At 36.1% G+C, this 26,180-nt stretch overlaps 2 protein-coding genes across 3 annotated transcripts in view; one reads left to right on the top strand and one right to left on the bottom strand.

The window, feature by feature from the left end:
* The window catches only part of cin (cinnamon), a 33,963-nt gene that overhangs the window by 7,572 nt on the left and 211 nt on the right, over window positions 1–26,180 (bottom strand). The window lies entirely within an intron of this gene.
* Window positions 18–25,800, top strand: LOC664271 (insulin-like receptor). Of its 2 annotated transcripts, none has more exons than XM_970280.5 (4): window positions 18–374; window positions 22,091–22,256; window positions 22,395–22,494; window positions 22,543–25,800. In XM_970280.5, exons 1-4 carry the CDS (start codon window positions 18–20, stop codon window positions 25,640–25,642), a joined length of 3,723 nt encoding a protein of 1,240 aa, XP_975373.2. In that variant the 3' UTR covers window positions 25,643–25,800. The 2 variants fall into 2 exon arrangements, with proteins under 2 accessions (XP_975373.2, XP_015834900.1); XM_015979414.2 differs by lacking the exon at window positions 18–374 and adding an exon at window positions 21,447–21,744.

Genomic DNA, 26,180 nt, shown 5'->3' with positions numbered 1-26,180 from the left:
CGCAGGTCGTCGACATCATGCAACGCGACTTAGTAATAATCGCAGTGTTGTTTTTGTTTATAAACACTGGCCATGGCAAGATCTGCCCCTCGATCGAGATCAAAAATAAGCCCAGTGAGTTGGAGCAGTTGCGGAACTGCACCATCATCATGGGCTATCTCAGGATCGTCCTTCTTGATAGTGTGAAAGAGGAAAGTGCGTTCGATAATCATACGTTTCCTGAGCTTACGGAAATCGTGGACCATTTGATGCTCTACCGAATTCCGCATCTCACGTCCCTCAACAGGCTTTTTCCCAACTTGAGGATCATACGAGGAAGGAGAGTGTTCCGGGATTACTCGCTTGTGATCTTCAAGTTGAACCATCTTGAGGAGGTGTGTGCTGGTGCACGTGGTTTCATGTGCTCTTTATCAGATAAGTCATTGGTATAAGGACGCGTGAGCAGCGAGCTTTTGCACAGTGTGGACGATTTGAGGAAAAAGTTCTTAAGTTCGTCAGGATGTGCCCTTTGATGTCCAAATTCAAATCACCTAATTTTATTGTGTTGAAATTGTAAATGTGTGTGCTGGTGCACGTCGTTTGATGTGCTCTTTACCCGATAAGTTATTGTTAACAGGACGCGAGGAGTGAGCTTTTGTACAAAGGGCAACAATGTGGACAGTTTGCGCAAAAAGTTCTTGATGAATTCAGACAAATAAGCAATAAATCACCACGGTTAGAGTTTTCTGGCACTTTTATTTGGCTTTGCTTGATGTTAATTTTTTTGCTCAAAATCTATTCATGAAAGTTTCAAACTCTTGGCTGACACTTTTTTGTCTAATTTATTTGAAATAAATTAATTCATTTGGTGTTTCAAGGAATAAGTCTAATAACGTATTTTTGAACGAAATTATTGGACGCTTCTCGTTTGATTCCGGAGATATTTTGTAGGTATCAAATTAAAAAGAAAATACATTGCAGGAAAAACTGAAAAGATTTGATTGATGTTGCAATTTCAGGAGTTGTGCTTGACTTCCACCGCCTCATTTCCACCCACACAAAAATATGATTTTGGTCGTATTTCACATAAAATAGTGAACTAGTACTCGTAATAATTTTTGTTAGAGACGTGATTCAATAACGTGTTATTTCATTATTGGTTTTAATTTAACCGTTGGCCGGATATAATGTGTACAGAATGCAACCCACGGATCGTCAAGTAAACTACTACTAAATTTATTATGGACTCGAAAATTTAATTGTGAATATTGATCCGTCTTATAAATTTCAAATGCGGTTGGAGATTCGGAAGTCCACAATTTAATAGTGAAGATTGATTAATCTTGTAAATTAAATAAACAGTCCACTTTGGGACGAAGTAGGAATTCCGATGAGAACTAGAATAAATTAGAGGTTTCCTTCTTTGAAATATTTATTACATCCCATTTTTTAAGACACGTTTTGCTGCAGGTGGTATTGGCGGATAGAAACTTTAGGCGGTTTCTTTATTGTATGTATTTTAATTTATTAGATATTTCTTGCGAAGTAGTGAAGAAGTTTTGATAAAAAGAAACTTATTGATGTTAAAACTTTTCCTCTTTTTCATATTTTAGGAATTTTTGATCCCTTCAACAACTACAAAAAATGTACTAAAATTTGACGTTATGTAATAAAGTTATAAACACCCACATTTAAAGCAAAGTTGCCATTACGTTTCAAGGAATGATTGGAAGCTATTTACTTCCTCTGTTTAACAACAATGTAGACTGTTGATGTTGAACAGCTTGTCAAAACCGCGAAATGCTCGAACGAAGCCGCAAGCAGTTGTTGTTCAAATATTAAATTATAAATACGAGTTGATAAAAGCACTGAATTGTAAAGAGCATGTGAGGATACGTATTGAAGAAGTGACAGAATACGCTTTACATTGTCCTTTTTCGTTTTATTGCGGGCGAGAGGACGTTGCTGTCTTTTACGATCACTCAGAGGTGATGGAAATTGTGTTTCTGGCGTTTTTTCTAGTGATGGATTTTCGACCCCTGACTCTACGAAACAAATTTTCATTGTACTTGAATTGTTAGAATTTTATTCTTAAAAGAGTTTTTGTTCCAATTTGGTATTATCTTAACTAGTTTTAAGTAGGGCACGAAATTAGTGAACGATAACAGTTTTTAAAACCTATAAATGTTTTATGAAATGTAAATGTGTTTGGTTGTAAAAGGTAAATGAAATGACTGGGGCAGATTACAGTGGAACTTTTCTAATTTTCATAATAAAGCAACAACAATAATGGGTGTAATTTTAAACTTTATACTTCCTACTATCGATCTCTGAACGGTTTTAGGGGATTTAAGAAATCCAATAAAACTTAAACTCATCTACGTGAGTACTTACTTTTATAGCCAGAGTGGATATCATTGTGGCTTTAGAGATTACAGTTTCCACCAGGAACAAATTAATTGTATTTTTTATATGCTTTGTTGTTCCAAATTACATCTTGTTTTTCTTTTAAATAGCTTAGTTAAAACAATATTAAAATATTTAGCCCTGAAATCCAACCTCAATACGTAAATTTTCCAGGACAATTAAAAGCAAATCAGGATCCTTGCTTTATTAAAATTTGGCCTCAATATTTGTCCGGTTTCTGTTTCGGCTATTTTGTATACGGCCTTCGGAATTTATTTTTAGGAATACAAAGGAAACAAGAGGAAAAACAATCGTATATTTATGTAGAAACTCTTGTAAAAGCGTACATTTCCAAATACATGTGTACTTTCAGAAGCAAAACTGCCAACCATATCTTTCTTTTTAACAAGGTGAATACCGAGAGAAAAATTGTCAATATTCCAAACTGCGTTTTTTTCGTTAAATGACCTTATTTCAGTTATTTCAACAAAGTTTATAGTACCTATCTGCTGTTCATTTGAAGTTGCTCTATTCAAGATCGATTTTACTGCGATGTGAAAGAGAATCTTCGGCTTGCAAACTTCCTGTATATTCAGGGTGTTAACACGCTCGCGTTTATCGACTTGTGATTTTACGATTTTTAAAGACTAATGAGACGAGACCCTTATTAACAGGAAACGATCTGAGGTTATTTATATTGAGATAAAACATACGTTTGAAGGTACGATCCACTTTGGAAATGAATTGTTTCTCCTTTGAACAACAAAGAAATTTTTGTTAATATTTTGTGACTTCTTATTTTATTTTCATTTTCCTAACTGCACCATGCAGTTTTAAAATCGATTTCGATGCTTGTTTTATTTTGAATATGAGTGTCGTAAATAATTTATTTTCGGGCAAATGTTTTCTCTTCCGTTAATTATCTTTAATGTTTAATCAATAATCACAGAGCGACTTCAATAATGGTATGCACTGTGATGCTATGTAACACAAAATTTGTTATGCCCGAGTAATGCTTTTGATTTATTTATTCAGAAGCTAAAACTGAAATGTGTTGAGCTTTTGATCTCTTCTTTTAATAAACTTTTTTGTTGTGCCGAAAAGTACGTAACAAAAAATACAATTAAATTAAAACGTTGTGTATTTGAGACAAAAGATGTTTGATGTTGGGAAAATAAATATTTAAAATCGCATATTATTTCGATGTTTATTTTCAGTAAATGGAAAACAAGTATCATATTTTGGTTTTCACATCTCTTATTTAAGCCGGGAAAGATTTCATAACTTTGCCCCTTGCACGCATCAGAAGGAAATTATTTTTTATGCGGAAACTTCGGAAGCTGTTTACCTCCGGCTCAAGCACGCACTTTTTCCTTTATAATTTATTATGCCGAAAAATTTTGGGCCTAATTTAATAATCACTTTTCTGTGTTATTTATTACAACAGGTTGGGTTTTAGTAGCGCCTAGGGCGAGATTTCCTCCTCGATTATCCTTCACGTGCGTGGCCTTGATGTGTGTATTTTTTGGCAGATCATTTTGACGATAAGACAAAAATTTACTGTTGGGCCCCTTGCCGTACTTTATCATATCGTGACCCATTTATGAGGATTTACAACTGGGTTATTTAACTTGCAAATTCTTTCTCTTAGAAAACAGACATTTTCAATTTAATTAATTACATCTCTTTCGACTCATTATTTTAATGACAGATTGAGGAGTTCCATCATTAACTGCCAGACAGTTAACATCATGTAATCAAAAAATTTTCAGTTCTGTGAACCATGAAAAACAAACGTCAATGATTGTTTCAGACGGATAATAAATGTGCAGTGGTCAGTGTAATTGAAATTAGAAGTTTCTACACACGCATTATTACATGCGACTCGTCACAGTTTTATTTGGCAAGAATTAATAGTTTGTATTCTTCTCAGCCAATGTCACGGACAACTAGTTTTGCATGTTCGCTGAATTATAGATTGCGTCGAGAAAAAAATTAAATTGTGTTCTAAATAAAATGTGACACATAGACGAAATGAAATTTTCCTGCATACGATGAGGCAGCTTCTCCGAAAATGTTTTGTCCGAGGCTTATGTAAATCTAGACCCTATGGTATTCTCAATTTCGCCTCTTCCGTTCCTTCTAGGGACATAAATTGTTTTTTGATTCCTCTGGTAAAGGTTTTTTTATTCGGTGATACGCTGAAGTTTTATTAGGAAAATTAGTTTTCTCAAAGTAAATGCACTCTTAAACTTATCTTTTGAATAAATTATAATTCGTGGAAACTTTCCAAATTCGAATGATCGTCAAACGGAAATAAAAAAACGCTAATTACCGACACGTATGCACATTCCAGTTATGTATAATTCATGAAATTCACTAATAAATAATTATAACCATAGGTCCGTCGCTGGATTATGAGTTTTATGTCGTTGCATTATGAATTTATCTATTTTTTGGGCTCACAGATTTATTAATACGTATTACATTTACATGCAATATAAAATTGACGCCAATAATGAAATCTAAATTTATATTTCGCTGTATTTGAATGATCCAAGGGGTAACATAGTTTTCATTTTATGGTGATTGCCCTCTGTGGGTGAAATTTTCACAGTTTATCCAATTAACCAATAACTAAATACTAAAAAATGAATCTAAAAACAACTTTTACTATTTTGAACATGAATTAAGCTGAGAATTATTACAACCATTCGGCGCAAAGGATTTTTAATAATTTTCACTTTCAACTTAAACTAAACTGAATTCACTCGGTGTTGATTTAGAGTTAAATTCAAAACACGAAGGCGTTTGGTGAGGCTCGTGCTTTTGACGTACGCTACTATCAACTAACATTCTTTTATCATTGTTATGTTTTAATGCATAAGCTCATTGTTTCATGTAAACGAAAAATTGAAATTATCCACGAAGTTATTTAAATATTTTCGTCTATTTATTTTTTAGAAAAACCAAAGAATACTTTAACAAATCATGTGTGGAAATATCGTTGTTGAAATTAATTAAACTGAATTTTTTAACCACTGAACAACAATGTATTTTGGTTGTTTGGATATTTTAATAATAGTTTATGATGGGTTTGCGATGAAATAATTGGTTTAACTCTGTTTGAGAGATTTAAATTGCGCCAAAATAGAACATTACATGAAATTATGAAACAAATTGATTGAAAGAGTTTGTGTAAGCTTCCAAATCGAATATTCACAACATTGTGATCACATCTGAAAACTAATATACTTCCGGTTGAGTAGTCAAAGGGAGTTTAATGCACGTCTCTTAGTAAAGTTTTGTTTAAAAAAATCAGGACTATGCACAGAGTAAGCCAGTTCAGGTGTACTTTTGCGAGACTGGATTAATTAAAGTGTGAACTATCAGAGTGAAAACTTGTAAATAATTTCTTCAAAAGTTTCAAGTTTCACTGAAAAATAAGATTTTGGAAAATGGGTGTCAAAATTACGACCCTGAAATAATTCCAATGCTGTCCCTAAGTGCAAATATTTCCGCAACACGCTGGGATTGTTTTCCAGGGTGGTGTAACGTAAATTAAGTTCTAGACAAGCGGCCAAATAGACGTCAATTATTTGGAACAATGTATTTTCACGAACGGAAATTGTAACCCTTTAACGGAGCAAACATTTGCGATTTATCTTTAATTAAATATCGTAACAGGCATTGCGCAATTAATGGTAAAATGCCAACCACTTCACTTTTATCAATGAATAATTGACGCACACATACTACAAAAACAAATAAGATTGTTGGGCAAGTGCACATTGTAGACGGTTTTGTAAAGGTGATGGTTCGGCGCCAATTTTTTGAGACCTCAAAACATTGAGGTAATAACTCCGACTATAGCACGTATTAGGAGTAATGCCTATAATTATTGCAATTATCTTGGAGTTATCTAAGAAATTGCACGTAATGAGGCAGTTGCTAACTGTTTTTCAGTTTTGCTACTTGAAAAAAAACTTTTGAAAGGTGATCGTGAATTTTCTAACCTTCATGCATGATGAAAAGATTCTAAATTGGTTCCACGCTCTCATTACGTTTTTTTGATAGATTAGAGAAAGATAGATTGATGTTATAAAGTGGTGTAATGCATAATTACTTGTCGGCTAAACCTTAGTCCTCCTGGTCAATAAAACCAGTCATGATCCGTTGAATCTTATTAATTGATTGAAAAACCACCTTAATTTCTATCAACCTGAGTTTGAGACGCAATTTCTTCAACAATACCTTGATTTAATCAAAAATTCTGCGATTCAATTATTCTTTGTTAATGGCGTATAAAACCGCGCGTGTTTGAATTGCGTGGGGCTTTATTTATTGATGATAACAGTCCGAAAATTTGGCAAAAATCGGATTAAGTTTATTTTTAATATGACGCACGCAGAGCTGACAATTCTATTTTATTTCAATAATTAAAATTGGTGTATTATGAAAACAGGACGTGTTGTGTCGAGCCTGCCAAAATATTTTGCACTTTTTAATGCTTAGAGATTTAATCTAAATTGGACGATTTAGAATGAATAAATTATGAGGTGGGCGAGCCAGTTTTGTGTTGTTTATTCCTGACAATAGCCTGATTCCGGATTCTGATTTGCCGTTTAAACAACATTTTCCTCGTTAAACCTTTGATAAAAATTTGATGTTTGCGCGGGACTTGAAGGGACTCTAATAAACACTATCGCTGACAAGATGATTCACGCGATAGTTTATTTATCGATAACTTGTCTAAATGTCTGATGCAACGCCAGACGATGTGAAACCGTCAACACTCGGCTTTTACATAATTTAGCCCAAAGTGGCAAGTCACGACTGAGACGATTAGCCCATGACAAAAATTGCCTGTAACCTAACTAATGATACGGCCTTTGATGAAAAAAGAGATGTTTCACCAAATTACAAACCCACCCTCTCTGATCAGACCCTTCTTCACTACACCAGTCATTCAGTGGCGGTAGAGCTGCTCAATATTTCCCGTTGAAAACTTGTTTTTTCTTTAAAGTTTATTGTTTTATGCATAAACGACGTTTCTGTCATAATCCCTTTATTGCTTTTCCCATTACGCTACATTCTTTTGATGCAATAAACGGGAAATCCACCTTTTGAGCCGTCGTGGGCTGCGGTTTAGAAGAGGGATTAAAAATAACTGAATTTATGCCACTCAAATCCTGGCTGAATGAAAATAGCCAATACAAAAGTGAAATGTTCTCATTGAAGCTTTGTACATTTTCCATTGATTTTATTCCCATTTTACGGACGATTGGTTTTAATTATGCATATTTTTGGCGGTGATCGAAATGGGGGGGTCCTTCTGGACATTTTTTCCTGGTAATTTTAACTCGAGCACAACTGTGGGTAGTGTGTTTATTACGTTTTTTGTGTTTTCACCAAGTTACAATAACAGAATAAGGTCAAAAACATGACGTGATATTATCACTCGATATAAAATGCATGTGATTAGTAGTTTTTTCAATCAATTATAGATAATTGATTAAAATGTTGGTTTTCCTCCAAAGCGGAAATAAATAGCGACTGGACTAAATTAGACGTCAAATTGTATGTCTCTGGCTGGGTATTTACTGTTTCCTTTTTATTTATGCATAATTGGCCATAGTTATTTATCTGACTACTGATATTAGACCAATTTACAAATGAAGTGAGATATTTATCGTAATGAAAAAAAAGAAATAGAATGTGTCTAAATTATTTCTGATAAGTGGTTGTGCTAATCTTCTGGTGATAAAATACTTAACTAGTTGGCTGGAATGTTTCTCGTTTTCTTTTCTTCCTCTTCGATTTGGTCGCATAAAAGTGAAAATTTATGTTTTTGTTTCATTATTTTACTAGCTTGATGAGGGTCGCGGCCTTACGTAGGCCTTTTGCTGCAGTTAGCAGTTTCAAAGGTTTTAAACTTGTCAAAGAAATTATTTCAGTACCCATGCAAGGGCTGGAAGCTTTTAGCAGTTAATTAGAATTTCGTGCTGTATTTTTGGTCCGACTCGGCATAATACGGGTGTCATAAGGAATAATATTGGGATAGGAAGCCCCTTGTTGATTTAATTTGAATATTTAAGATAAACTGGTATTCAAATCAGCGAAATTAATGAAATGGCACTGTTCTATTTTCACAAGCATCTTTTATTCTTATTATGTTTTAATTTGAGGTTGGTTTAAGTACCGTCGTAAAATGTCAAGAATGAGTAAATTGAGTAATAAAACGGAGATGGCAATACGCAAACAGTTTTGTTTAATGTCTTCAAAGAAATTGTACTTTGTATGCTCGAAATTGACAAGACAGGATTGTTTTTAATTTTATTTGGTCCTCTTAGTTAAGTGTGTCCGAAAGCATCTCATTGAGACAAAAAGATCCTAATCCACAGACTTTTTGTCTCCGCCTAATCTGTCGTCTTCACTTTTGTGTCGTCTCTTTGTATGTTTCGTTCTGATAATGTTGCTGACCTATTTTATCTTAACGTGTTTTTGCGTCCGTAAATTGTGTAAATCTATAGATATCCGAACCGATCCCCAATTCTTATTTACCCTTCTGTCGAGGCTCTGTTCTTGCAAATCGTAAATTTGCTGGTTTGTTGGTTGTACTCGAGATGATTATACCGAGCAATGCATGTGACAATACGGGGACATGTCTCATTTCGATTCAATCAAACGATACAAATTGCTCACAGGACACGCATTGATCCTGTTCCCAGTCCGTCGTTAATTAACGGTCTTTCGGAAAGATTATGCAGACGAATGGAATCTTGATGAAAATTCGCGCTTTTAAAAATAGCTGAGAACAGGTCACATAATCTCATGCAAAATTCCAAACATTTACATCGCTAAATTCTGTTTGGCGATGGAATAAATTAACTTTGCATTTATTTTTACAATTCATCGGGCGAAATTAACGTTTCCATTGTGTGTGCTGAAAGATGGGACAGTAATGGAATGGGCCCGATTTTATGTCCGCGGTGTGTAAAATACAAAGTAGAGGACCATAAACTTCATCAACAATGTATGTGCGGACGTTGAACTGGACAATAATTGTTCCAAAATCAGTATCTTTGATATTTGGAGTTATTATGTTTAGGAAAGCATGCGGAAAGATATTTACGAAGGAGATTTTAATGGGCCTCTAATGGAAAATTAAAACTTTTAGCAAAAGTATGCCGGAATTCAACTCGATTCACTGAATTATTATGCGTGGTTGTGATTACTCTGGCAATTATTTGTACTGTCAATAATAAACAAAAAATTTCTTCCTGCTGCCAGGAAATGAAATTTCTTGTGGATCGGGGCTATTGTATTATTTACGTTTTACGAGTTGTTTCGTCAGGGATAAGAAGTTAGAGCTCACCAGCAGGAATTAATGTAATTTCAGGATAACGTTAAGACTGTAGTATCAGATTTTTAAAAGTATTTTTCTTTCGCAGTTATTGTACACTTTTATATACAGAATGTGCCCAGATGGCCCCCTATTTATACCAACGAATCATAGTCGTTCCTAGTGCATTTTTTCCAAAGTTGTGTGTTTATTTTGTTTCCTTTCGTTAGTGTTGATTGAAATCTCTGATTAGTACGTTTTTAATATCCGGCTTGAATATATAAAAGTCCGACTTTTATTTAAAGCCCTGAGGATATGGTAATATATTAGGTACTTTATATTGCTGTCACAAATACGCAACTAGTTTTATTTCTGATCAACTAATTGAAATTAATTTATCGGAAATTCTTAATCTCTTGCTCTGGTTTCATTACGTAATATTAATTGTAAACAAATCAGAATACAATGTTGTCCTCTAGACATCGACCTGTTTTTATTCTCACTCAGTACTATGACTAGTAGCCAGTGACCTTCAAGGTTCTTTTGTGTCTAGATAGACTAGGTTGATTACCTCAAGTTAATTTTAAAAAGCTGCTTGATGGTATAATGTAAAGAAACTTTTTTGAAGTACGAAGCCTCGAAAAGTTACGCTAGTTGCAACGATGACAGAGCAACATTTGTTTTTATTAATTTGGTTGAGCCAAAAGTAAAGATCACAAAATCTTTTACTAGCGAACTGTTGTTTTTACGTAAAATTTAAATAAATGTAACAGAGTAATTTATGAAGTTGCTTTTCAATCAGTTATTATAGTGTCAGTAAAATTATTACTGCATTAAAATATTTTATATTTTTATCACTGGGATTATTGTTTTAATGATTAACAATTTTCAAATACGTGTAATAAATGAAATAGTTGATTTATATTTTTGTGTATTTCGGAGCACACAAAACATGGGAAAATTGGTTAAATAAAAGCAACGTCACGTTCCAGAAGCATTAGCATACACATCAAAATGTACCTAAATGCACTTTTTAAGTGCATCCGAAATAAAGGGATTTCGGAGGAAATTTGGTGTTCCTCCAGCTTTTCATAGAGAAGTTTTCAGACAAGATAATGTGTCTGTGTACGTTCGAAGACAGAAAATATTTACCACTTTATAAACAAATTAGCTGAAGATAGCTAAAACTACGAATATTTTTCAGCAGGAGAAGTGGTTTCATTGTTTGTTTTTACAAGGTTGTCGATGATTGATATTTTTAGTTTAAAAACTGTCGCCCAGACTCGGAAAATATTTATCAGGGTAGATGAACGTGCTTAAACTGTATTGGAGAGACGCGAGACTCCATTATTTCCTCATAAAGTATGTTTTTTTCTATTAAATCGGTCAATATTTGCCAATTTTGAAATTTCCTGTATTTATTATACAGTCGGTTCGTCCTCTAGACGTTCATTACTCAATTCTAGACAATAAACCTTGTCATCAACCTTCAACTTAAATTACTTTTTCGGAACTAGGTGGTCTAGGTTCAACGAAGAATTCTACCATCTGTCAGCAGCTGGTGTAAAGTTACTTCTTCGGAGAAGTCACACCTATTACGGCGGTGGCAACAAACAGCTGCCTCTTTTGATGTTTGCTTGTAATGTGTTTGCTCCTTTATTCCAACAGGTCTCCGAGGTAAAGATCAATTGATTGACGGTTGTTAGGGGAATAATGTAATACAGCTGAAAGGATTTTTTGCCTAATTTTTTAACCAGTGCGCCGAGAGGAACGAACTTTTAAATAAATAAAGCGTAGAAGATCTCCGCAGATTTAAACTTTCCCCCAAGCAAGTTCGCTATTCAGCTTTTTCCAATGAATTTTCTATCAACCAGCAGTTCCACAGTTCACAAGCCGAACGAATTTATTTATAGATCGTACCGATAAGCGTAATTATAATAGTGTTTGAGTATTGGGAATAACAAGTAATTATTGTTATGTCGAGTTGTATTACCCTTAACTTGGAGGAACAATCCCCAGGACAAATTACAAAGTTGCAAAAATAACCCGGTATTGAGTTAAAAGCCCTAGAATTGCATCAAACTCGGGCGGACGTTTCGTCCCCTTGTAATTGATCCTCATTTTGTGTTTGCTGAGGACGCAAAGGGGAAGTTTCCCCATGAATGAATTGCGTCACAAACAAACAAATAAAGTCGCCCAAAAATTCCCACCAAATTACCTGCGGACTTTTCCGTTTCCGTCCGTTGAAAATCAAAGAAACTACAAGTCAACAAAGCGGCTAAGTGGCTCTATGACAAACTGATGCTCCGAGTGTGTAATAATAACAACTTTATGGCTTTCGTATGTGCGTTTATAAACTCGGCAGCTGGTCATTTTATTATGGCTTTGTTTATTTTAATAGAGATTTCATTTCATTTGACTGAAATGGAATTATTGTTTGTTACCTTTTTCAGAAAGGCGTTAAGGCGTTGCTCCAATTAAGCCGTCAAAATAAGAACCAAGTTTAGCAAGTTTATATTAAATCTGTTTGCATTATTAAACTGATTATGTCAATTTGCAGTTTCCGTAGCTAACATTGGAAATGCAATTGAGACAACTTTTCAAATTAGGAGTATTTACATATTTAGTAATTTTTTGCCCATTTACAGTTAGCTTTTAATGAAGTCACAACTGCTGCCATTTGCAGCAGACAGGATATTTAGTAATTACGTAACCTCGGAAATTGTTTCAGTCTTATCTCAGTGATAAGAGATTTCTTTTGTGATCATTACTGCACAGTAGTTACAACCAGATTGTAAACACACATTACATAAATAAGATTGTATTTCTATTCAGTTAACAAAATTAACATAGCACTTGTCTCAAGGGTATTAGAGACCGAATTTATAGTATTTGCTGAGGGTATTTGTAGATAAAAAGTCCAGGACGTAATTGAAACAGCTACGAAATGCAAATCCATAAAGACATTAGGATTTGCATCCCTTGCAGTAAAATAATATTTGATTTTGAAACTTTGCAACTTTCCACATTGTAATGTATTCAAAGCGAAGGTGCATGAAGTGGTTGTAAATTACAAGGAGTAAAGCTTGAAATAAACCCAGACTTTGGGTTTCGTGCGATAAACTCAGCTCGAATAAAGCTCTTGTTTGTTCAATTATTCTATTTTTGGAAGGCAACCCAATTGGATAAAATCAGCGACAATTATTGTTTTCTTTAAATTAAGCACCTACTTTTAGCAACACTTGTCAAGCTTATCGGCCACAAGTGTCTAAATTAGGTCACTGCCTTAAGTTTTTTACGTTTTTAAACTATTCAAGTCCCGAGTTCCGAGAGCAAATCTCCTAACTTTCCGCATCATTAAATGAGGAAACTTTTGCTTACGCACAAACTGAAATTATAATAAAGAAACTTGTTTGCACATCTCGCAAAATTAGGTTGAAAAGGAAAAATTCAAAGCTAACAAACCGTGATCGATGTGACACTCGAACGATTAAATTATACTGTTATTAGCGCCATGGAATTTAAAAAAAAGATCGGTTTCCGATTCATAACAACACGCTCGTGACCAATTTCTTGTGATGTGGAGCTGCAGTAACAATGTTTACTGATGCGTTAAGAGTTCCGAGCTTTTTGATTTGGAAGGTGGAGAATATTGGCGTTTGTACGCGATTCACGTGCCCGTGGCTGAGGTGCTTTTTCCTGCGTCACATTTTTAATTCAACTGCAATGTAATTGAGTTTCTTGTTTGCAAATCAAGATCAAGGATATGCCTGAAATTAATCTCGCGTCTATTAGTCGTATTGGAAATTGCACCTTTGCTGCCAAGAACTCCATGCACTCTCTGGATAATAATTAGTGTCAAGTTAAATTTCAATCAATGCCGTACAAGCCCACATATTCGAACTTCGACGTGCTTCGTGCAATTAGGGTTCTCCGTTTGCAATCGCCAATTAATTAATTGAGATGTTAATGTAACACTTTTATTCTTGTATGAAGTATGATTAATGACTTTTTAATTTATTCTTCGAAAAAATACATTTCTTAAATTCTGCCTCGGGTAAAGTGCACTTTTATTTGTTTATCCTTGAAGGTTTTATTAATTTAGATTTATATTTATTTGAATCATTGCAGGCGAATTAAGTAATAATCGTAAATTGGGTTTAATAAAATTTTATATAGCTATTTTTTTTAAGAATTCAAAGTAACCTTGTTTGAGCGAAGCAGCAAACGCACTAAGAGATTAATTAATGTTTGGAGTTGTGATTACAATCAAAACGGAAAGTTATAGGCATTTTACGTTTAGCTCAATTGTATAAGTTTCCATAAATTTCGAAAGCGGAGCAGCTTTAATGATGGTAATTGGAAGGTTTATGTATTCTCAAGCCAATATCACGAAAACGAGGAAATTATATTTGACAGGGACACACGAGTTGTTTAAATTTTATCAAAAGGAATGACAGGTATTGAAATTTTTACAATTTCATTATCGCACCTGGTGCTATCAGCGTTAAATACATTGTTTTACAATGTATTTGATTTACAGGTTTTATCGATTTATTTGTAATTGAGCTATAAAAATGTCCACGCCACTGCTAATCTTGGAACATCAATTGCTTCCACAAATAAAATCAAATATAACAGATGGTTAACTTTCTATGTTGTTAGCGAAAGATTGTGTGCAATTTCTGGTAATATTGGATCAATGTCAGTTAAACGAGATGGAAAAACACAATCGAGCATTACACCCGGTGAAATTAATTAATTGGGAGGAGTCCGAATAAAATTTGTATAATAGTCCGTATTTGCGTATCTAATGGGCCGTTTAATTAATGCTTCAGATCAATCGATCCTGAAGTTGTTCCTTCAGCTATTTAGGTGCCCCAATGGAGTTGTGCCTCTGTCATTATTAATTCCATTTGATTAGTAAGTATATGTGAGAGGAATACCTTAGAAAATCCATCAGAGATGGGGCGTTGTGCTAATAAAAATTTATGAAGGCACCTGAGGTTTATTACTCTCGAACGTAAAGAATTCGGGATTATTTTGAGTCGAATTGACGTCACATTGTTGGGGTTTATAAATACCTCCAATCTGTAAATCAACGGCTTACAGGTCGAACTGGTAAAAACCGTAGTGGTGTTGTAGATAATTTGTTTACTCGGATACTGATAGGATATCGAACGTTATTTTTACACGTGAACAAACTCTTGCGTATGTAAACCATACGTCTTGCGACATGTCAACATCCATTTGCAATAATTCAATTTATTTTATCAGAAACGCTGGCCATTTTAGTAATTGAGGCTAATCTGCTGCCCTACTGTGGCACTTGATATTAATTATCATAAACTGATTAACTAATTATGACTGTCCGCATAGAATTTTACAAGACTATTCAATTAGGTGTTAGGTAGGGATTTAGGGAACCGGTCCAGGTTGCATCCAAGTGCTTCCTACATATTTATTTTGTTTTTTTTTAAGTTCAATGCTCCGTGATTCATTTTTTCTTGTAATTGTTACGCAACCTGTGGGTGTGTTAAATTCCGGTTATAGTTTTATCTGCGAGCAATGAGGACACGCACGATTTCGTCCGTTTAAACAAAACCATAAGAAAAAAAATTAATAACGCTCTTTTTACGCCTCATCTTGTAATAATTGCTGAAAAATTGTCAGTTTTGACAGGTTGATCAATGATTTCGGCTTTAATGAAGGTGAACAATCACTCAAACAATGTAAAAATGCCTCTAAGGTCGTTGACTTATCGGCAGATGTTTGTTTGAAGTTTAAATTTAAAAATAACAGTTTGGCACCCGGAAGTGCATGGAACACATTTTTGCATGTTCCCACGAGATTTGGCTAAAATTGTTTCAGCGACGTCAGTGATTATTTTATCAAAGGCCTTGGGTTTATTTTTTTATCTGGTTGGAGTAATTGTTTGCGAAAAAACGGCTGAATTACTGGGGCAATTATTATTCGCCGTAACCTACTTAAGGGTTTAGCTGGGCTTTAGCACTGTTTGACTAACCCAATTTTGGCCGAATTGGTTTAAAATTCATCGGTAAAATGGAATTGCCTTTTCACTCTTCGCACAACAGAATTTGTTAAGTTTAAATTGCAGATTTGTTAGCCATACTTCCTTACTTCCTGTGATTAAATGCGGGATTGCTTTTAACTATGATTAAAATACGGATTGAATTTTCCAGAACTGCGTTTGCCTTTATAGCTTTGTAGTTGGTTATCTTAATGGATCTCCTGTGATCGATTTTGTTAAAATCACCCTTTTTGCCGTCTCGATCAGGAGAATTATTATATTAATGCTAATTAACTCTGGGCTAATTTACATCACTCACCTCATTTTTACGAGACGAAGTTAATGACCTTAATTACGGTTTTTCTCAGAGTTTTGAACCTCCTTGGAATTCTGTGAGACAAGTAATTTCTTGATGACATTACGGAAATTTCACCTCAATGGCGTCGTATTAGACGCTTTGCTAACATATTTCACAATCGTCTGGCGCGTTTTGGAAACTGAATAAGCACTAACACTGAAACGTAATTGTAAGAAATTTATCTAATTTCGCAATTTTGATGGAAGAAATTGCCGTGGTGTCCTTCGTTGTGCCATAAAGCTCGACATTATCCTGCTGAAAATGGGTTTGTTTAACCCTTGGAAGTCATAAATTGAAATCGGCTGCTATATATTCACAGGATAACTCACTAAAAAGACATCCTGCTGCTTGCGGGTTACTCTCACCACAAAAGGGAAATTGTTTCCTATTGTTGGGTCATTTCTCTTTACACAACAGAAAAGTGTGTGGAAGCCTAATTTATTTAAAACTTCTTTACTGAGCGAAAAAACAACATTTTATTTCTATTCATGTCATGATCCGTTTTCAAACTTTTTTACGGCTCAATGAAGTTACGTTCCGTGAGGCTTGGCAATTGAAAATTTTATTATTCGTATTAGTGTCACTATTCGCGTGGTTTTTCTAATTCAATTAAATACTTTTACTGACTATCGGTTTGCATGAAATAGCACGCAGTTAAATACCGTTATGGCTTGTTTTCGTAAATTTAAAACACATGCAGCTGTCTATTGTTATTAAAGGTTTTGATTCCAATTTTATCGGATCATCTCATGTAACTAGTGAAGTAACATCTTTTATGTTCAGACAAAACAATGCCAGTTGGTTGCACGAACTATTTTCGGCATGTGAAGAGTATTTGTCCATGAACTCGCCTGACATAATAATGTTTGCATGTTTTTTAGGAAAACGCGTCAAACTATACAGGTGTTATAAAATACCGGAGTTGTAACTCGGATTTATTTTTATTTCATTCATCCATTTATAATTTCGCGATGTGTGGGAACATTCTTGTGATTGTTCATTCGCCATTTGCATATTTAACTTAATTTCGCTAAATGACGCGATTAATTAGAAACCACTAATAAATTATACAGGTACTTGAGGCATGAAGTGTAAATGCTGTGTAATAGAGAGCTACCAAAAGCTTTTGAAATTCCTTGAAATCCGGAATAAACATGGTCTGAAATTGCACTCCACTTCCCCTATTCCAAATTACTAAAGTGCAATTTTCCTGCAACTTTATTGAACGCATTTTCCTGCACCTGCTGCAATATTTTGGAGACTGCTCATAAAATTGAAATACTAACAAAAGTTGCTAACATGTCGTGTATTTCTGTTATAAATAAACACCACTTCAGTGGCTATTCGGATTACAATCGTGTTGGATTGAGTTTCCTCGGGAAGTTTAAAGAAGTACGTTAAAAGAATGAAACAGTTTGCCAATATTTGCATATGCATATTCATAAATTTACCGCAACTGGGGCCTACGTGTCTTATGCTCGAAAACAACACTATTACGTTTTATTACGTAGATTAGTTCCATTGTCCAGCGCGTTTCAAGTACACATAAACCTCAAAACCTGGTAAAGTTGGTGATAAGAGAGCATTTTATTTTGTGTCGTTGATAAAGCCGCGTAAATTTTCCGAATTTTAACTTTTCCACGTCGGTACGCGTACTTATATTGCAAGGCATAAAATTTTTATACGGCCCAAGTCGTTTCGTTTTTCTCTTTTTTAGCACGTAATATCAGCGTCCGTAAATTTTGATTTACTTCATTTGGAATAAGTTTAATTGTGTACAACACAAGTTTAATTGAAACGTCAGTTACGGTGTACGTGTTTACCAATTAGCAAAAGCAACGCAAGTTTAAACCAAACAAAAATTTTGACGCAGTCATTTTCACCCTTTTTAAACAAATTTTCCTACAGAGAGTTTTACGACCTACTGAAGAACATTACCGTTAAAATTTAAACTGAAATATGCCCCATCAGAAGATAAAATTATTTGCTTCCACCCTCTGTTGTGTCACAAAATTTGGACACAACGACGATAGTCCCGCTTTATGTGGCTCTTCTTTCGTACGTTCATGAATTTATTTACAAATTTGAATTTAAATCCGTATGCTAACAGGCGGAATGTTCTTCATGAATTATTAAACTAGGTAAGTTGCTTCGTATTAAAAGTGGAATTTGTTTGTACGCCAGTTACTATTCATTTACTATCATTCTTTATCAATTCATTCATTAAAAGCGGAACAGTCGGGTGTAAAATAGAGAATTAATTGGTTTTGACGCCTTTTTTAAACTTCCAATTTGACTCAACACGTAAACATGCAAATGAAGTTTACCTTCTCCTTTTTCAACAGTGACCAAAGTTTAATTAAAATATTTTCTACTACTTGATTCAATATCGAGACAAGTGGTAATCCACACCTACGTGTATTTGTTCTCGTAGGTGGATTCGGAAGCAGGCCGCAAAAGACAAAACGCAGTACAACTTTTTTACTTTTGGCTCTAAAAGCGTAACATAACTTGCTGGCAAAACATTTAAATATAATCTGCACACTTGTGCCAGTAGTGCATTTTCTTTAAAAATCTGCAATTTCAAAAGGAAATAACTGTCTAGCTTTCACGTATCATGAAATAGTGTCAACATGTTTACGACAGCCCATAACTTCTAAAAATACAATAATGGTAAAATTCTTTTAAACATTTTCAATAGGAAGCCAGCAGAGGTTCGGTAAAATTGTGCTCTTTATTTCGATATTCGTTGGGAAAATAAATAAGTCGACTTCAACAATCAACAATTTTTGGTTATTTTTTGCGATTAATGATTTTTCTAATTAAAAATAATCCGAGATAAAATAATAATTAACCAAATGCACCGTTTAGTTAGTAAATCTAGCCGCTTTCAGGCAGTCCATATTATTTTAACTACTCAAATATAAATAAGAGCACAGTGAGCTAAGTGATGTCCCTAAATAATTCATAACTTACGTGTCCAGGTTTAAGTTTAGCTAATTTTTCCTGTTGAAGCACTAGAATAGAATTCTTAATTTACTTGACTTTCTTAAAGTTCAAAAATTGCATTATAACTTGATAATATGCAAAAACAACGAAGAAAAATATAAAATTTAATTAGATCTTGTACCGCGTAACGAGGAATCGTTTGCAAAACTTTCGTAATCAATTCCGCCTTGATTAATAGGAAAAGCAGCGCGAGCTATTTTTCGTGAATAAAGTCATCAATTTTGTCACTTGTCCTAAAAATAACGGACCGTTTTGCTTTGGGTAATGACTTGCAAAATTGCTCGAATGTTTGTGTGGTAATGATGTATTCAAATGCCTCCCAAGCAGATAAGATCCTCGAACACTCGGAACATAACAATTAGCCGACAAAACGGTTAAATTACAGCACAACGAACTTACATTTCAGTTCGGGTTTCATTTCTTTGTACACGAAGTGCTGTTTACACTGCAACCGCTGAATTTTTATTTACTACATACGATTGTCTTAGGCGGGTTGGTCAATATTGACCGACATCTTCTCCAAAATAGAACAAACAGGCATTTTCTATTAATTGATGGTTTCGTAACCGGTGCATTGGAACATTTGTTTGATTTTAATATCAAGGATTTCTTTCTCAAGTCACTTATACGAATGCGTTTAAAATAAGATTTTTGGTAATCTGGTGTGGGAGGAAAACGAATTAATATGCATGAAGTTTTGTTTATTAGGAAGACAAAAAATTTCTCTTGTTGCTAAATTATTGCTAATATTTTCAGCGCTTTATTGGCTCAGCTGTCGCATTTGCGATTAACCTGAAGACAAGGTTTCGCTTGTTTTTGTGATTTATTCGACTTTTAATTAGTGCTAAAGAATTGCTTAATTACCGGGACGTTGTATTGATTCTTGCCATTCGATCTAAGTTTCGGAATTTGGCTAAAGCTTATCTGCGAAAGACCACAATATGTGTTTCATACGTGCTTCAATTTGCCTGAAGGTTTCATACCATCGACAACTATTTACACTTCGGATAAGCATGATAAAGGTTTGTACTCCGGGCGCTTTTCGCATTAACCAATTGTCTAACAACAAGGGTTTAGCGTTGTGTGTATTACACGTTTACTCGCAGTAAGTTAAAAAAATGCAGTGTTTAAACCTTGAATTTGAACAGATGCAAATCATTGATTTGGATGCTGAGGGCAACCTTGGGGGGAGCATAAAGGCGATAAATAAATTATCAGTTGAAATGTTTTATTACACATAAACAATAATAAGTGATTGTTTATTATATTTATGTAAATATGAGAACATGACAAACGTGTGATTTCAAGTCTACGTGATCAACAATCTAGGTTGATGCTTTTGTGGTGTTACGCTGATTAGTGCGTGCAGTACTCGTTGGGAGCATTATTTTGATTTCCTTGGCAGAAATTCAGCAATTTCATAACTTGTCACTTTGCGAAGGGACATTTGGCCACAATTAGTGAAGTTGAACGAACCTATCCACAGAAAACGCTCTATTTTTATCAAAAATTGTGCACTGACTTGTTTTTGATACGGAACATATTACTTACAGGAAACAATGGAACAATTACGTTTTACAAAACACCGACTTTATTGATCAATTTCCATTCGGGAACGTGACATTTTTGATATTAAACTCCCATATTGACTGGTTTCAAAATGAGTTGATTACAAAGAGGCCAGTAATTACAGCGGAAACGGAATTTAATTTTCGTTGTGTATTCCTTCAAATTGGTTTACATTTAATATTCTTATTTTTACTGGAATAATAAAGTTTTAATTTGAGATTGCATCAGGAAACTGTAAAAGTGGTTCTGAGTGACGTTTATTATTACAATTATTGTTGAACTTGAGTGGTTTGGCAAAGCACTGAATTAATGAACCGGATTTTAACTTTTGTTTGACGATCAGTGCGTAACGGATTACTCCAGGTTATAAATAACGAAGCTTTATTCACGTTTATTTTTTACTTGATCATATTGGTGTCAAGGACAATGCGAGATAAGTCTGTGATATCATTCATATATTTTTTGTTGTCATAAATTACAATGGATCATCATTGTAAGTTAAAATCAAGGTTTGTCTGGACGTTCAAGAGCAGAATTCCGGAAAAAAATAGACCACATTCTTTCCAACTAGTTTGAATTGTTGCGATGCTTGACATTCTTTTTATTGGCAAAAATAATTATTAAACTACTTGTTGATTCGGTATTTTGTACTCGGGTATTGTGTTCCCAAAATTTGCATGTGAAGGTCGCCAATTATTTCATTCTGGCTAAGGAATGTTTACTTCGAAACGGAATTAACAGAAATTTCCATTTCGTCACAAATTTAATGTAGGGCCTTATAAATTCGTAAAAAATCGACTCTTGCTTTATTAAAAACTGATAACCGATAAACTGTGATCTACTTCACAACAACTTTAAAATGTAAATTAGATTTGTTGTCTGGGTATTAAAATAAATGGATGTAATTAAGTTATAGATCGTGTTTAATATTCGGAATGAATTAGTCAGCAGCGCCATTTCTTGGAGGTGTTAACAAAGAATTGAAAATTGTGCATCTTTTGCGTGTAGAGATGATTTCTGTTTAAAAAAGGACAATGGCCTCTCGAGGTAAGAAATTCAACAGGCATCTCACGTCGCTGCTAAATTATTGTTGATGATTATCTATTCACTGCTTGAAAATAACAGTAAACCTAATTTAAACCGGTGCAAAACACATTGTTCAAAATTTTATTTATGTTGTTTTGACGATAACTATGAGTCCTCCCAGACGCGTCATTTATCCGCATAATAAAATATCGGCATGCAAAACTAGATTTTATTTATTTTCATAGTTCAAACCTTGACCTTTTTTCTTATTTGTTTGTCGCTACACAACTTCCATTGATGCTCTCGGATCGACATAAAATGAATGCTGTGTTTTTGTGTTCGTTTCACTTATTCCTGCCGTTTTCAGGTGGGTTTGAAAAATCTACAACACATCGAAGGAGGGATCATGATCGGGGGCTGCAAACAGTTGTGTTACGCCAATACGGTGGACTGGAACGCTCTGGGGGCTTTCGCATTCCATTTCCAGGAACTACCAACGTGTAAAAGTGAACTCTGCCCGAAGAACTGCGTCGGTGAGCAAATATTAGCACTAAATAATTAACTCCAATTAAGCATCCGCTTCATATAAACCCGTGATTATTGACGCCTATGATTTTCTTTCGAAAGGAACTAAATTACATCTTGAATTGATTTTAATTAATTGTTGACAGGACGCTGCTGGAATAAGGATACTTGTCAAAAGCCGTCGACCGGATTCTGCGAATTCTTCGAAGATGAGGGCAAATGCGTGAAATCCTGCCCCAGGCACAAGTAATCATCCAATTTTGCGTAAATTAATACTAATAGTTGGTTTTTCAGGGTTCATAATTACGACATAATGAAATGTATGACCAGAAAAGAATGCGAGACGATGCTGAACGGCACTTGGTGGGTCTTTAACGACACTTGCGTTGAGACTTGTCCCATTTATAACAACCGGGATAAGAACGCCAAAGGGGGATGTGTTTACGCGGGAAAGAAATACAAGAAGGAGTGCAGAGGAGGTCTTATCGAGAAATTGGATGTGTTGCAGGAGATGAAAGACTGTACGCACATAAATACCTCTCTGGAGCTACGTATAACTCAGGATTATTTGGTGCCCTACCTGGAGAAATACCTCGGCAATGTTGTCAGTATTTCGGGATATTTGAACGTTTCCAGGTCCGGGAATATTAAATCGTTGGAATTTTTTAAAAATCTTGAGCTTATTAAAGGAGAGGAATTGGCAAATAACGTGTACGCGCTTTACGTGTTTCAAAATAAAAACCTGGAGAAACTGTGGGACTTTGATGATAATTTTAATTTAACAATAAGGCATGGGTCCATTCAGATTCACGATAACCGTTTTTTGTGCCCCTCTGATATAATAAGACTGGAGGAGATTGTCGGCGCTAAAACGGACAATGACACTATTATTTTTCGCTATTCAAATGGCTACAACTCCGTTTGCAATCAGAAGAACATGACAGTTAAGATTCTTGAGAATAATCCAACAAACGTAACACTCGCGTGGCAACGAGCCGACTCAACAACCGACAACGAAGTCACCATCGGTTACACAATATACTACGTGCCGGTGTTGGAGGGCAATAATATCACCGCGTTTGAAAATAAGGACGAATGCAGTGTGGACGGTTCTTATGGCATTTTCGTCCGCGAGAACAAAGTCCAACTTGTTTCGCTGCGTCCGTTTACGCGTTACGGCTACTACTTTAAAATCTACACGACCAACCCTCAAGAAGCCAAAACCCCGGTTTATTACTTTGTTACGGCGTCAACAGAGCCTCCTCCACCTATCGATTTCGACGCCGAGGCTGTAAGCGACACGAGTGTTGTCCTCAGCTGGAAACCCCCGTCTCTGTTCAACGGCCGTTTCTCGCACTACGAGTTGACAACTTTTGTTGAAGAAGATTACGTTCCCTTGATCCAACAGAGAAATTATTGCTACTTCCCACACGTCGAAATTGAAAAACCCAAAGTCCCCATAGTCCCGAAAGTTCCCAAACTCGCCGAGGACTTAACAAACACAACGAATTGCACTTGCAGTAAAAAACCCTTCGCACAGTTTTTCACCGAAGATGTGACTTGCACAAACGGCGGCCGGATTGATAGCTGCATTAGGAGCATTTCGCACCAACCACCGAGCTATTTCTCCGGTAAACGAGACATTGACAACGAAACTCAAGTCAAATTATTCAGTTCTAACGCCACGTCTTACGAGTTTAAGAATTTGAGACACTACACCTTGTACGTGTTTTACTTGCGGGCGTGCAACGTTAGGGAAGACACGGGGGAGCTGCTCTGTGGCAGTTTGGTGATGGTCACGGAACGAACGAGGAAGCGCAAGAGTGCGGATGCGATCAAGTCGGTCCGGGTGGCCACTGAGGAGAAAAACGCCCGGGTCAGGTGGTCCAAACCGGAGGAATCCAACTCGATTCTAGTCGCGTATCAAGTGGAGTACAAACGAACCGACTCCGAATATTCCAAGCCAAAGTCCGAGTGTTTAACCGAAGGGTTATTTAATACTCTAGGCCAGGAGTATAATCTACTAGGGTTGAACCCGGCAAAGTATGCCATTCGGGTCCAAGCCATTTCGTTGGCCGGTCCCGGGACTTTCAGCGAGTGGAGGTACTTCGAAATCGTGGCGGAACCAAGCAGTGCGTACAAAATCTACACTCCGATTATCGTTATTTCGGTGATTGTGTGCCTCCTGGGTGGGGGGTACTACTGGTACCGCAAACGGTACTTCAAGATTGAGCGCAACCACCTCATCACTAGTATAAACCCGGACTACGTCGGCCCAATTTACGTGGAGGACGATTGGGAGATCGACCGCAACGACATTGAGATTATCCGAGAGTTGGGCAAAGGGTCCTTCGGGACTGTCTACGAAGGGCTGATCAAGTCCAGGCAGTACCCTTGCGCCATCAAAACCATAAGCGAGAAATCATCAATCTCCAGTAAAATGGAATTTTTGAATGAAGGCTCCGTGATGAAGTCGTTCAGTGAGACGCACCACGTTATCAAACTCCTCGGGATTGTGTCACGTGGCGACCGCCCTTTCGTCATAATGGAGCTGATGGAGCGTGGAGATTTAAAGTCGTACTTGAGGCGCTGCCGCGGCCCTTCACAGAACCTCACCACTAACGAAATTTACCGCATGGCCTCCGAAATCGCCGACGGGATGGCCTACCTCTCGGTGAAAAAGTTCGTTCATCGAGACCTAGCCGCGCGTAATTGCATGGTGGCCGCTGACCGCACGGTGAAAATCGGCGACTTCGGCATGGCTCGCGACATTTACGAGACTGATTACTATAGAAAAGGGACTGCAGGGCTGCTGCCCATCCGCTGGATGGCCCCCGAGAGCCTCGCCGACGGGGTTTTCACCACGGACTCGGACGTGTGGAGTTACGGGGTGGTGCTGTGGGAGATGGCCACTCTGGCCGAGTTGCCGTACCAGGGGCTGGGGGCCGAGGAGGTTCTCCAGTTCGTGACCTCAGGGCGGACGCTGGACATGCCGCCGCAGTGCTCGGATCTCTTGCACAAGATAATGAGCGCGTGCTGGAAGTGGCGGCCTAACGACAGACCCACGTTTTTCAGTATAGTGGACGAGTTGGTGAATCATGTGGGAGAGGATTTCCGGCTGGTGGCGTTCTGCTTTAGCCGGCAGGGGACCGAGTTGCGCTTGAATGCGGTGCCGAGGGTCTATAATCCCCCGGCGATGATGGGGACTACCATGACTGGAGACGAGGGGTTTAGTCACTATGACCGCTCGGAGGAGGAAGTCAATTTGTATATGAACAAATCAAACCGTCCAACGAAATTTCTACCTTTCTCAAACCAAAGAATGAATAAGTCGTCGCCATATCAGTTAAGTCCAGGCTCACCGTCGTCGACATCCTCCTTCAATTCATCCTAAATGTTAAGTCTATTAAAACTAAATGTGATATGTGATGTTAGTCACTAGGATTATTATTTAAGTGTGTCCTGCCTTAGAGTGAGTGCGGAGAATGATTTTTATTAATTCCAGGGGATCAATGTTACCTAAGTTTATTTAAGTGGATAGTATTTTGTAAAGTTTTTATTTTTACTTAATTTATCTTTGATTTGCATTGGGGAACCAAATTTTTTAGAATAGGCAATACGAACGTGCGTACAAACTCAATATTATTTCGGCTCTTTCATGTTCACGAAGTTATATGCCGAAAAAATATTGCTTTCAAAGGTTGTTGTAACTCAATGTACCTATGTTAAGGCGATTCCTATTACGATGAAAGGTTATATTTCTATATATCACCTGAAATATATTTTGTAAACGTTGTACAAATAAATATTTTTCAAAAAACTGAAGCGTTTTAATGTTGCGCAGAGAAATGCAAAAAATGTTTGGAGCGTCTCCATATAAGCTTGGTATCGGCATCTAGCGCCAGCAGTTCTAAATTTCAACAACGAACGCT

The sequence above is a fragment of the Tribolium castaneum genome, chromosome 9 (assembly GCF_031307605.1).
Source record: "Tribolium castaneum strain GA2 chromosome 9, icTriCast1.1, whole genome shotgun sequence".
In the NCBI taxonomy this organism is placed as follows: domain Eukaryota; kingdom Metazoa; phylum Arthropoda; class Insecta; order Coleoptera; family Tenebrionidae; genus Tribolium; species Tribolium castaneum.
The sequence above is the reverse complement of the archived record's forward strand: the minus strand, read 5'-3'. Positions and strand labels throughout refer to the sequence as shown.

Coding starts and splice junctions, on each gene's coding strand:
- LOC664271 (XM_970280.5), top strand. CDS start 18: ATGCAACGCGACTTAGTAATAATCGCAGTGTTGTTTTTGTTTATAAAC. Junction 375..22,090: donor AGTTGAACCATCTTGAGGAG/GTGTGTGCTGGT, acceptor TGCCGTTTTCAG/GTGGGTTTGAAAAATCTACA. Junction 22,257..22,394: donor CTGCCCGAAGAACTGCGTCG/GTGAGCAAATAT, acceptor AATTGTTGACAG/GACGCTGCTGGAATAAGGAT.